The 13454-nt window shown below is 37.0% G+C and overlaps 1 protein-coding gene and 1 long non-coding RNA gene across 3 annotated transcripts in view; one reads left to right on the top strand and one right to left on the bottom strand.

The window, feature by feature from the left end:
• LOC131572687 (uncharacterized) overlaps positions 1-13454 on the bottom strand; it is a 61328-nt gene that overhangs the window by 18662 nt on the left and 29212 nt on the right. The window lies entirely within an intron of this gene.
• GAK (cyclin G associated kinase) overlaps positions 1-13454 on the top strand; it is a 67218-nt gene that overhangs the window by 28374 nt on the left and 25390 nt on the right. For both annotated transcript variants that reach the window (XM_058825950.1, XM_058825949.1), the window contains exons 12-17: positions 3033-3082; positions 3169-3317; positions 6960-7082; positions 8860-8993; positions 10279-10473; positions 11007-11124. In XM_058825950.1, the coding sequence (XP_058681933.1) occupies positions 3033-3082; positions 3169-3317; positions 6960-7082; positions 8860-8993; positions 10279-10473; positions 11007-11124 (769 nt within the window). The remainder of the gene's footprint in view (positions 1-3032; positions 3083-3168; positions 3318-6959; positions 7083-8859; positions 8994-10278; positions 10474-11006; positions 11125-13454) is intronic.

Raw genomic sequence — 13454 nt, 5'->3', positions numbered from 1 at the left:
AGTTAGACCCTTAAAAACACACAGAGTTTGCCATGTTGGATCACAGGCTGAAAATACTCTGTGTGTGTCTATGTTTGCACACTTTTCTTCTCTTACCACCTGCCAGCAAAACTGCTATCTAAATGAAATTTCTGCTGTTAAGAATATGAAAGACCTTATTTGTGATTTTTAGTTAGAGAGTTTTATCTTGAAATGCATAGGAACGCTTAAACAAGGAAGAATACATTGGTATTCTTCTATTCATTAATAATGGTAACCTTCTTACCATTTAAAGAAATCTCAGTTACCATTCTGACATAAAACACTCTGCTGAAAACAGAGTACCTTGTGTTCAGATCTTACTACTGAAGTAGCTGTGAAATCTTCAGAATAAAGTTGAGTGAATTCAAGGATATGATGACATGTTCTGTAAACTTGTGTTGATTTTACAGTTAAGAAGCTTCATTTTAATTAAGACTGTGCAACGATTCTGAAGCTTTTTCAGTGTAATAGTCACATACTTATATAACACTCCTGCAAAATATAAAGCTAAAGTTGGCTATGCTGTGCTCTGTTGACATACTAAACTGCACTCTTACATCTCTGTGTGTATGGTGAGATCCATGCTCCTGATGTTGCTCTTTAGTTTATACAAATGTAAAAAACAAAGCTGAGTTGAGTGGTGTTGGTAGTAAGAAGTCAATATCTGAAAGTCTTCCCAAGGGAATAATGGATGTGAGTATTGTTGGTTTCTTGCTCTTACTCGTTTTGTGCTGATGTTGCAAGTTGCTGCTTAACCTCAGTGTTACGGCATTGCAGGGATAATGGTTCATATTGGTCCTTTATCTCGATACGAAAAAAATTGGTAATAGAATTACTACATATTTTCTTGCTTGAAGCTGCTTGGATGTAATCAACAAATAGCGTTTGTATTTCTCATCTCTATAAAGGACTACAATCATCACAAATTTTAGTGAGCAATCATTATTAGCTCTGAATGTAAATATCTGCCTTAATTAGTTTTCATTAGGATCCTGTCTGCAACAGGATTACCACCTGAGCTTACAGGATGAAGTATGTCCTTCCAAAACTGCAAACAATTTTGAAATTGTGCCCATTTGTCTACCTCTTTATGCAAGATTTCTCAAGGCTGAGGATTTTGGGTTTTTTTAAATGCTTTGTCTGGTGAGACTAAAACTTCCTTGTGGTTTCTGTTTAAGACAGTGAATCACTATCATTGCTAGGACACTGATTATGCCGTTCTTCATAAATACTGTTAAATGGCCTTGCATTCAGAAGATTTTTCTTCCCTAATCTAAAGTCCTCTTCACTATCCTTGTATATTAAATATACATTTATATATGTATATGCAGATATAATGTGTATATATACAATATGTATTTTTAAACAGTCCCTCTAACCTCCATCATTACTAGCAAGCAGTAAAGAATCAAAAATTAATGTTCTTTCTTGTGTTTCAAAATTTCAGTGTAGTATCCTAGGTCTGCTTTTCTAAGCAGCGTCTTGATATTTTGTTGGGATATAGAAGTTTTGTTAGTGCCTCTGAATTAATTATATGCATCATAGTGTTTTGATGACGTTTTGATATTCTGGAGTTAATAGGCTACTGAGATATTTAAATTAGGGATGTCTAAATCAAATTCTTTTGGTGAGACTTGTTCTTATTTTGCCAGTCCCCAGAATGCAGACCAGTGAGTTATACTTAAGGTTGCTGGCCTGCACTGGGTCTCTTCAGTTTTTTTCTCTTGCTTTTTTATTCTGCTGCATAAAAGATACCATAGAAACAAACAAACAAAAAAAATAATAGTGGTCTTAAATTAGTTAATTGTTGCCATAATGTGGATGATTAGGTAAAGGTGCAGGGAACAGACTTAAGTATCACCAGGAGATTTTTTGAAAAGGCTGCACTTTTAAACTGTGCACAGTTGTGTGAGAGAGAGATGTGTAATGACTGATGCCTTGCTCACTTTGGGAATTCTGGAAGTGAATTTTTGGAAGAATTATTTAAATGAGGAAAGAGATTTAAGTACCCTTTATGTTGAGTGCAGATAGCTTGGGGTGCAACTGCAGTGGGAGCTTCAGGTTGAGCTTGGCTGGGAGCCTGAGGAAAGAGGTCAGGAATTGCCAGTGTTTGGCACAGCAAAGGTCACAGGGACCTGTGAGCCAGCCAGGTGACTGGACACTGAGACATGGCAGGAGCCAAGGACTCAGGAGGAAGACACGGATTTTGGCACCCATAGACCACTGAGGGTGTAAAAGCCCACCATTTCCTTTCTTGGGAGTCTCTCCTGGGAGGCAGGAGCTCCAGCTGTTACTCTATTGCTGCAAGAGGATTAAATAACTTAAAGCAGCCATAGATCTGGGACTCTACTATGGTAAACCTGTGGTCCAACTAAGGGAAGGTGGTCTGACTGTGTGAGTGTGGGGTGTGTAAGGAGTGAAGTGGGGCACCCATTGGCTCTCCAACTGCAAAGGGCCTTCTGTCCTGGCAGTAACAAGTTTGATGGTGGTTTGAGTGTGACTCAGAGTCCTTCCTAACTGGCTAGACAGGGAAGTTTTGCTAACACTGTCCATATGGAATTTGGATATTGGGCACCATGGCCATCTGTGCCAGATAGTAACATGCCAGAGCTATGTAATTTAAACTTTGATGTTCAGCTAGTAGTCTTTCTTTTAAGCATTGTGGTATTCTTCATTAAAGATATTAATGTGACCTCATTAAGCTTTCACGCTGACACCCTACAGTGCATTTTTATTAGTAAGAGTGGGAGCTAGAGGAGTGAGTTAAAGGCATCTGTACAAATCCCACAGGTGGTTTTGGTGCAATTGATTTAAATGAGAAAGTGCTTAAACACAGTATCTGTTCTGAAAGCTCTGTTCTGAAACTCTTGAAATGTAATTGTAACAAGCCTCAGATGGAGGAAATAAAACATTATTTGTAGCGGTGGGTGTCACCTGAGAGATCTGGCTTCTAGACTTAGGACTTGAATGGTTGTATCTCCCACTATTAATGCCAATGTGTTCTCTTTCAGTTACGCAAAAGGAGACTTGGATATATCATATATCACTTCCAGAATTGCTGGTATGATATCTATATCTTTCTTAAATATAATTTCTCCTTGGTCATGCTATATGAAAAATTTCAATTGCTGTTTGTTCTGTCTTCAGTGATGTCCTTTCCAGCTGAAGGTGTAGAATCTGCCATCAAAAATAACATAGAAGATGTGCGGTTGTGTCTGGACTCTAAACATCCTGGGCATTATGCTGTGTACAATCTCTCTCCAAGAACATACAGGCCTTCAAGATTCCATAACAGGGTGTGTATAGTTTTTCTAAAAGGCCTTGAAACACAGTGTTTTCATTATACCTTCTGCATTTTATTGTAAAATGGACTCTAGTAGGTTAATCAAAAAGATGACAAAAGAATAAGTATTGACGCAAGATCAAAGAGTAACCTATATTCTCCTCATCTTTGCTTTAAATCCAAACTTAACTGGTAGTGGATCTTTAATCTTATTGACTAAAGTCAGTTTTTTCTAGGATAGTGATATATTTGAAAACATGCCCATGTGTCTTATGTGTTTCAAATTTAAGTGGAGATTACTTAAAGTAATTAAGGTCTTACTAAAATGTCAATCTCTCCTATATTCTACCATTTTCCTTTATCAAGGATATTTTCCTTTATCAAAACATAGTGACTGATTTGCATAATCTATTCACTGTAGTTTCTCCTTGTCCCACTGCACACCATTTGTCTCCCATATGATTCTGCCATAGCTGACTGATTGTTCTCACCATCTTCAGTATTGTAGCTTAGCTGAGCCTCCATTATCCTTCCTGGCAATTTATCTGATACTAATATGAAGTCATTTGCCTAATTCAGCAACAAGGTATAGAGGACATCTTGTTAAGTGCTGAGATACTGGACTTCAGTGTCTGCTCCTAAGTAAACCTCAATTGTCCTGTAAAAGGCTCAACAGTCGGGACTGTTACTGTGTTCTGAGTTGTCCAGCACCTTAACAGTCTGTAGAGATCATGCCCCTTCCACAAACACTGTCTGCCAAGAAGACAGTCTGGAACCATTATTTGTTGCAGAATAATAAAGCCTTTTGGGCCATATGCAGAGCCATCCTTAGCATTATTTCAGTTATCAGAGTTGACTTAACATGTCAGGGTGAGGTATATTTCATATGTTTTTCCTAATGCTATCACTTCCTTTAGTTTCCTTGTGAACAAGATAAAGTATTGTCACACCTGAAAGAAATCATTACTGCCTCTTTGGATGAATCCAGTCAGCTTCTTTGTCTGTATCTGGTTCAATATGAGGTCTGGGTAGAGGCTATTCAAGATGGAAGGCAAAAAAACTTGAATATGCAGGAAAGCTACTGTGTGATTATTTGTAGCAGGTACCTCAAAGCAAAATGTTCAGCAATTCTTTTTAGTACTAGATTGCTGGAAAGTCTGAGACTGATGTAGTGAACTGATTTATTCCACATCCTGCAAAGTGATCAATCCCTGTTTATGGAATGATAAATTCTGTGACTGGGAATTTGCTTACCAATGAATTTTTTGGTTATGCAAGTCTAAGGTGTCTGTACACCTGATGTATTGGTACTAGGAATGGTAATATGATCTTGGTTTTGTTGGGAAGTCATAGTAGGTCATAGTTAGTTGAAACATTGCAGGCTCATGACCACTTTATTATTTAGGAGTATTTAAAAAGGCAGTTATTTTACTTGGAAACAAACTGTAATTGTATTTGGAACCCTTACCTGCTTATTCTTGAAACTGAGATGTCCAGCAATGCTGACTGACTTAATTGTTCAGTACTGGATGAGAGCAGCCTTGTAGGAAAGAAGCTTAGTTTTACTTTAATGCCTGCAAAAGATGATTATGGGAAGCCTTTAAACATGATTAGAGGAGAAAAGCTTCTAGAATTCTTAATTCTGACACTTTACTTAGAAGGTATGTATGAAATTACATATTATTGATTTCTTGTTTTCGCTATCTATATGGAACTTCTACAAATTTCTGTAATCTTGGTTAAAATTAATGGTAGTTTTGAAGTCTTCTCTGCTAGTTTTGAGTCCTTCGAATAGATTGCTCTGATAGTTTGTGCACTATCCATCATTCTACTAATTGCCAGGACACTTAGAGCATAAAACACAGCTAAAGAAACAGAAAGCAATGTTTTTGTTACATCTTGTAGGAAACCTAGTGTTTGAGTAGAAAATAAATGGTAAATTACAAGGAAGAAAGTCTGTACTTTTTGCTTTTTTGTATACACATTTTTTTTGGCTGCATTCTGGTCTGAAGCTGCAATGCTTCAATATGATTGTTTTGCAGTATTGTGATTTAACTTTAGCCAGCAACCAAGCCACACACACCTGGTTGTTTATTTCTCCCTGGTAGAACTGGGGAAGGAATTACGAGGTAAAAGTGAGAACTCATGGGTTAAAATAAAAGCAGTTTAATAGGTAAAGCAGAAAACACAGGTGCAAGCAAAGCAAAACAAGAAATTTATCCACCTTTTCCCATGGTTAGGTAGGTGTACAGCCATCCCCAGGGGTTCAGGGCTCCATCATACATTATGATTACTTTGGAAGACAAATGCCATCACTCTAAATGTTTCCCTTTCCATTCTTTTTCCCCCAGCTTTATGGGTTGAGCATGATGTCCTGTGGTATGGAATATTCCTTTGGTTAGCTGGGGTGACCTGTCCTGGCTGTGTCCCCTCTCAGCTTCTTGTGCACCCCAAGCCTGCTCACTGGTGAGATGATGTGAGAGGCAGAAAAGACATTAACTCTAAGCCATGCTAAGAGTAAAAATAAAAAATTCCCTGTGTTTACAATGTTGTTTCCCTCACAAATACAAAACACAGCTTCTTTTAGTTACTACGGAGAAAATTACTCCAGCTGAAACCAGCACACATACTGCTCTTGTAGTATTTGAGATGTATTGAAGCCCACATTGAATCTTATGGTGAACATGGATGAAAAGGTCTTTTTGCCTTAGCTTTTCTTTGTTTACTGGTGATCTTACATAAGCTTGCACTAACAAGGAATATGCAATTTACATCTCTTGCAAAGTGATGCTTTCTGGAATGGCCTTATTTTTAATTAAAATACTAGAGTACAATGAAAAGTTGTAGGAGATTTAGACTGTTTATTTGAGCCTTCTTTCCTGTGCTTGGCACAAATGCAGTGTTTTGTGTTAATCAGTTCAGGTCATTCTTTTCAGAGTAACTCTTGAACTCTTTATCAAGATAGGAGGACATGTTGCTGACAGGAAAACTTGGTCTTCAATATCTGGCAATTGCAGCTGAGACGAAAATAGAAAAAGCTTCATTTGTAACTTGCTTCCTTGATCATGAATATATCTATTCTTCAGGTGTTTCAGGTGCTCCAAGAGTCAAGTTTCATATGCTACATCCTTACTGGATAGTTAATTTTAAGGCTATGTATTCTTAGCTGATTATCTGTTAGTGTTTTGTTAGTGTTTTTTGTTAGTGTTTTGAAGCAGTTACTGTAAATGGAATATTACTGTTTCAAGCTCTTTGAACAAAGGATAAATATTAAAAGAAGCCTATTTTTTCTGTTATTGAGTTTCTTTGGGGCTTTTTTGGGGTTTTTTTTGCTTAAGTATACACACACAAATGAAGTTGAAATCTGTTTTATTTTACTCCTTGCTCTAAGAATATTTCAGATAGTAATCTGAGTTCTCCTTGTGCAGTTGTTTGTAGACAGAACTGAAGTTTTATTGCACTTCATCCTAAAAAGTGGTGTTTACACTCTGTAAGACTGCTTTCCTTGAGCATCTTGCTTCATTTCAACATGAAGGTGGCATTAAAGTGTAAAACTGCTTTGTAGACATTTGCATAACTTAGGTTGTGACAACATAATATGTGACAATATAATACTGTTTCTCATGTCTACTGTCTCTTGTCTCCCTCATTGCAGGTTTCTGAATGTGGCTGGCCACCAAGACGAGCACCAAATCTTCAGAATCTCTATAGCATTTGCAAGAACATGCATTTATGGCTGAAACAAGACCAGAAAAACGTTTGCATTGTGCATTGCCTTGTAAGAAAACAGTTTAAGTCTGAAGTGCTTTGTTCAATAGAGCTTTAAATTGTGCATAAGGGTGTTAGTATCCATTTGTGACTGTTACTGGCTTTCTTTACTGGAAGCCCCAGGGTCAATTCCTTCCTGCTGTGTTTGTAGGGAAGTTACTTGTATCAATTTTCTCCTTAGGGAAATTGGTAGGGTAATGTAGTCTTTGCTTACTTGCATTTAGAATGGAAGGCAAGTATTAAGGCAAAGTAGCATCTGGAAGAAAAAAAAAATCTGCTCTACTCTTTCAGTATTTGCTCCAATTTTTGTTTTCTGTGTGATAGATGTGTGTACACTGCATATCTCATTACTGTCCATTTAGAATGTAATCCGTAGGCACAGAATTTCAGAAACTGACTGTTAAGACTTCTGGTGTACTTGGTTTTGCTGGCAGCAGATTGCTCTGTAGACTTCACTGTTCTCCAAAGTGTTATTAAATTAAATATAACCAAAAAAATAAATTAAACTGTCTATAGAGCTACCTCATGTCAAACATAATGGGGGGAGGAATGAATTAAAAGAATACTTTGCTCAGAATTCAGAGATTAGGTCACTCTTACATTTGTTCAAAATAATTGCATGTGAAATTTTGACATTCTTATTTTGCTGCCAAGTAAAAAAAATGAAACATGACTGTGTGACAATGCTTGCAATGCTGCTGGAAAGCATTCAGAACCTGTTTGGTGATACAGCATAGCTGTCAATTCCCATACCACTATCAGAATCAAACCAGGATTTGTTAATCTGACAAACCATATTTGTGGGTTATGTAGTGTTTTGCAAGTAAAAAGCCATGTCAACTCCTGAAAGGCAGTTTTATTTTCAGTGCTGCTATGAGGTTAGGCATCTAATTCTATATTAATGCAGTACTTCTAATACCTTGGTGTTGCACGATTGCTGGTCAAGTAGGTAAGAAGCAGATATGATGACTTAGCACCAGTTTTTGTAACATCTTTCCCTCAAAAAAAAGGTACAGTTTATTCAATGTACCTAACTCATTCCTTTTCCTCACATGTGAGGGAAACTTTTGTATATACGTGGTTTGGGCCAGATGTGGTGTAAAAAGTATACAGCAGAACTTTAAGAAATGAATGATAAAAATTCTGTTCCATGTTGCTAGCAAACAAATGTGGAGAAGTCATGTTCTGTTAACCATTATCTCTTTCAAATCTTCTGCCTTTTGTAATACAGGGATATCTGAGATATGTGTGGGACTAGAATTCCTGCAGAAGGAAACTCAGTATTTTAATATTTTTCTCTTGGTTTCTTGGCAAGCTGTTAACAGTTTTAGACAGAAGTCTGAAGAGTGTAGTGAGATTTAGTTCTTCGGAATCTTTGTACTTCTCTTTTAGCAGGAGTCCATGGCTGTCTGTCCAAAATAGCAGTGTTCTGGGATTTCAGATAGCGTGAAACAAACCTAAAAAAGGGGTATTAGTGACAGTAAGGTAAAGAACATAAATTGAAAATTTCAAATAGCTAAAGTAGTTATTCACATTTGAACAAGAAAGTTATATGTAGTATCTTCTGTATGGTGTGGAAGTTAAATGAAAACCTTTCACACTCAGATACAAACCTGAAATCAAATAATGGCACTATTGGACACAATGACTGGACTGTGTCAACATCATGACATTGAATAATGATGATATTTAGGATAATGAGGATATATAATGGGATGTTCTTCAGTAACTTAGATAATGCTTTTTCTGCTAGATTTACTAATAAGGCAACTTTTTTTTTAAACCAGGATGGAAGAGCAGCATCTGCTGTTGTAGTTTGTTCCTTTCTGTGCTTTTGTCGTCTCTTCACCACTGCTGAAGCTGCTGTTTATATGTTCAGTATGAAACGCTGCCCACCTGGCATTTGGCCTTCTCATAAAAGGTACTGTAAGGTACTGTTGAAGCAAGTAGTTATTCAGTTTTGAATATGGTAGAAGGTGTCTTTAGAAGCATAAATTATTTCAATAATGTCTGTGTTCAAACAACTGTTTTTCCAAGTATTTTTCTGTAGTGTGACTAAAAGGTAGTTCTGAATTTTCTGAGCCTGTAAGTACCCATTAGAGGTGGGTCAAGTATGCGCTGTGGTGAAGAAGTGCTAGGAATGAAGGCAAGGGTATGCAGAGCTTTTGAACGCTTTCTTAATTATAAAACCCTCTTCCACATGTGTAAGACTTATTTCATGTTCCCTAGTTTATTCTAATAGGTTTTATTATGTCAGAACACTGCAAGCTCTGAGGGAGTACCAGAATTTATTTCTGCCAATTGGGTAAAAATGCCTAGTGCTTTTTTTTTCCTTTGGAGTGCATCCAGAGACAACTTGCATGTACTTTGACAAATGTTTTGAACTGTTTATTTGATTTAATTTGGTAGATCTTAAAACCATAAAGCATGAATAACAATTTACACTGGTAGTAAGGGTGTTTCCTACAAAAAGGATTAGATTTTGAAGGGTGGGAAATAAGGTATTAGTTCAGTATAAATGATAGATTATGTTTTTGTACTCAGTTCATGTATACTTAAGGGGTGTCGCCCTGAAAACTCAGCTTCTGAGCTTGCTGACATGGTTTTCTAAAACTTTCCCAAGACAGTAACTGTAAACTAGAGATAGATATACATTCTTTCTGTTACACATCTTGTGATGGACATCTCTCATGGCCAGTGCAGTGAGAAAGTGTTATCCTGACCATTCAATCCCTAGCCATAGTCAGAAACCTATAAATCCTGGGAGGAAAAATAAACTTTCTCTTCCTTTCACCACACCTCGAGCTGTGTCTGTGTGATCTACTCAGCGCCAGTGGCAACAAAGGGGTTCTCCACAAAATAAATTATATTAATCAGGAAATTTAAAGCCTTTAGGAAGATTTGAGTGATCCATTATGTATAAGATACAAAATAAATACTTCTCTTAGTTTAGTGTTTTGAAGCCTTTTGAAATAGTGACTAGCTTGTTTTGCAAGTCATTGTATGTAAAGCTACAGACCCTTTTGTGTCATTCAATCAGATTTGAAAACCTGTTTGCTGGAGGTGGTGATAAATGTTCCCACTGTTTCACTGTTAACACTTGACAATGCTTTGTGACTGGGTAAGAACTGAAGTAACTCACTTATGTGTTCACCTCTTTCTTAGAATTTTGTGCTCTGACTAAATGTACCTTCTGGTTTTGGCAGATACATTGAGTACATGTGTGACATGATGGCTGAAGAACCCATTATTCCTCACAGCAAGCCCATCCTCATCAGATCAATTGTCATGACTCCCGTTCCACTTTTCAGTAAGCAGCGTAACGGCTGCAGGCCTTTTTGTGAGGTTTATGTGGGAGATGAGAGAGTAACCACTACCTCCCAGGAATATGACAAAATGAAGTAAGTACAGATTATTACTTGCTCTGAAACAGCAAATTATGTTTTTCTAGATTCTAGCATTTACGTGTTTCTGGTCTCAAAAGGTAAATTGTGGATGTGGTTGTTACAACAGCTTGGATCTGGTATTGCAGGACAGTGAGGGTGGTGGTGGGTTGGCACACTAGACACTGCGAGGCAGTGAGCAAGACCATCTTCTCACGCCATGAGATGTAAGACTGGGAACATTGATCCCCAATGTACTTGTGCTGAGCATAGCACTGTATTTCAGTCATGGAAACTGTAAGGATCCCCCAGGCATGGCAGCTGCAAAGTGACAGCTTATTAGCCCCTGTACAGCTCTGGTGTCTGCTCAATTGTAAACAGTACTAACACTGCTAGATGTGGGTAATCACAGACAAGAAGAATGGGAGAATACTAAAGTTCTTCTAGCTTTTCTGAAGGCCTTGGAGAAATCAGGTTAAATCTAAAGTAATACACTATTTCATCACTTTTTAAACTAAATTAACTGTGGTTATGTTTTTTTTTCCCTTTAGAGAGTTTAAAATTGAAGATGGGAAAGCAGTAATCCCGCTGGGTATAACAGTCCAAGGAGATGTTCTCATTGTGATCTATCATGCCAGGTCAACTCTAGGAGGACGACTACAAGCCAAAGTAATAAGAAATTTAAGATCCTGAATTGAAGATTTGCTCTTTTTTGGTTGCAATTTTGCATCCTACTAATTATCTACTGAGTACTTTGCTTTATTTACTATTCATTGTTCAGAGAAATGGTAGAGGTTTTCATTCACTTGTGAGTTCAACCTTCTCAAGCCTTCTGGATATGTCCACTCCTAATGCTGTACATATAGATGCTTTCATAAACATTTCTGGAAAGTACTTCAGTATTGATAATTGTTATATTTGTAGGGAAAGCCCGCCCCTAGCCAGTATTTTTGAGGCAGCAATTATTATCTGTTAAGCTGCACAAGAAGCCAGAACTTTCTAATTCCGTGCACACAAACAAACTCCAAAGGAAAAGTACCACTCAGCAGAAAAGTGATGTTTGAAAAACTGCCTGTTAAAAACAGATTAGAAAAATCCATGTGGTTCTATAGCCTATTTCTAAAGTCAGGTTCAGTTTTTGTAGCTCTTTTTCTTACTTCTATGTTCTACTAGAGAGAACGCATATTTCCTTTTTAAATTCAACTATGGGTGCAAATGTAGCACAAGATCACAAAAAACATGTTATATGATGCCTGTTTTCAAATTTTTTGAAAGACAGGCATGTTCTTTTTTCTCCAGATAAGTAACCCAAATTAAACTTGGAAATCCATGTAAAAGATAAGGAGGGGTAGTGCAGGGTTTAGAGCTTGGAGCTTTATGGAAATTGATCAGCCAATTTTTGAGCCAGTTTCAGTTCATGTGGGACATACATGTGTATTCATACCTAGTAAGTGTTACTGAAGTTGTTTTCCCTCTGCTTTTTTTTTCTGCTTTGTGAGTAGAGAGGTGTCATGTTGTCACATTGTAGAGGCTCAACAAGACTTTCCAGAACACCTTTAAACTAAAAACTCACTGAAATTATTCCTTAATGCACAAAAATAACTACTGCATGCTTCAAGGTCATCAGGAGAAGGGCATAGAACTGACAAAATTTATCCAAGGTTAGGTTATACTCCTTGTACCATCTCATTTTTATTCATGACAGTTTCTTCGATGTGATTTCTCTTGCATTTATTCAGTGATAGAAAAGACTAGAATTTTCTCATCTATCAGCTATAACACATGATATGTAACAGTGTGTGTGATGATCTGGGTTTGGAGGTTTGGAACAATATTCATTGTGTCCTTCGGTTTTATGTGCCGTAAATTTCCCCCAAAAGTTCTCTGCAGATCTCTCACAGAGATTAACCGCCACATTTCAAGATTTCTCCTGTGTTTAAATCTGGGCGTTGTGAATATCTTCTACTTTCTTGCAGCTAATTTGGGAGAGGGTTTAGTTTATCTTCTAGGAAAGTGGTAGGGACAGAAGAATCAGAAAAACTCTCTCCAGTGTGTCCGTGCTTCTCATGTACTAAGGAGCCCAGCACTGGGCACCATCATTACAGATGAAGCTTCACTGGTGCTGAATGGAGGGGAGGGACCACCCCCCTTTAATCTGTGGCAATGCTTTTTGTATTGTTTGGTTTCTGGATATGATGTTTGGTAAATGCTCATTTACAAGGAAAACTTTCATAATTCAGTTTTATTATATTTTGTTGACTATTACTGTATGACTTCTTTTTAAGGACTGGCAAGACTATTCCACAGGCATGACTAATACTAGGAGACAAATACAGGCTACATTTGATCAGTGAGCTGTAATTTGGATTTGGGCAAGATCAGGAGCTACCTGAATATTCCATAGTAATATTTTCTGGACACTCATATTCCCATCAAGCATGAAAGCAGTTTTTCTGTGAACAGTTGAGCAAATAAAAAAATTTAGTTTAGAAAAACCCTACAGTTCTGTCTGAAATGAATGGCTGATTCAAAGTTGCCCAGAAAAAGTATTCTTTGCATTCTTTCTGAAGTGTTCTTTTAAATGTGCTACATTTAAAACTGTTTTAAATCTATTCCTTTATATGTGACCTATATATATTTCTTGGTTGGTGTATTGCATAACAGATGTTTCTGAGCATATGCTATTCAGAAAAGGAACAAGTGTCATGCAGTTTTAGCCTCCAGAATAGGATCTGGAAATACTTTAGACTTTGATAGTTCATTTTGAAGTTAGTGATGAGACATATCTGACTGAAGGTCTTTTGGTTTGTTAGTGCTAGTAATAGATCTATTTGTTTTGTCTCAACTGCATTTAAAAACTTTCAAGATAAAGTATATTTGTAATTAAATGGAAGTATTTGTAATTAAATGGAAATTTTTGTAGCAAAGCAAATACTTCAAAATATTTTAATGCTGATAATACTTTGCAGAATGTTAAAGGCAGAACACTGTACATACTC

This window comes from Poecile atricapillus, chromosome Z, assembly GCF_030490865.1.
Source record: "Poecile atricapillus isolate bPoeAtr1 chromosome Z, bPoeAtr1.hap1, whole genome shotgun sequence".
Lineage (NCBI taxonomy): Eukaryota > Metazoa > Chordata > Aves > Passeriformes > Paridae > Poecile > Poecile atricapillus.
Note: the sequence above shows the minus strand (reverse complement) of the source record. Positions and strands in the feature narration are given on the sequence as shown.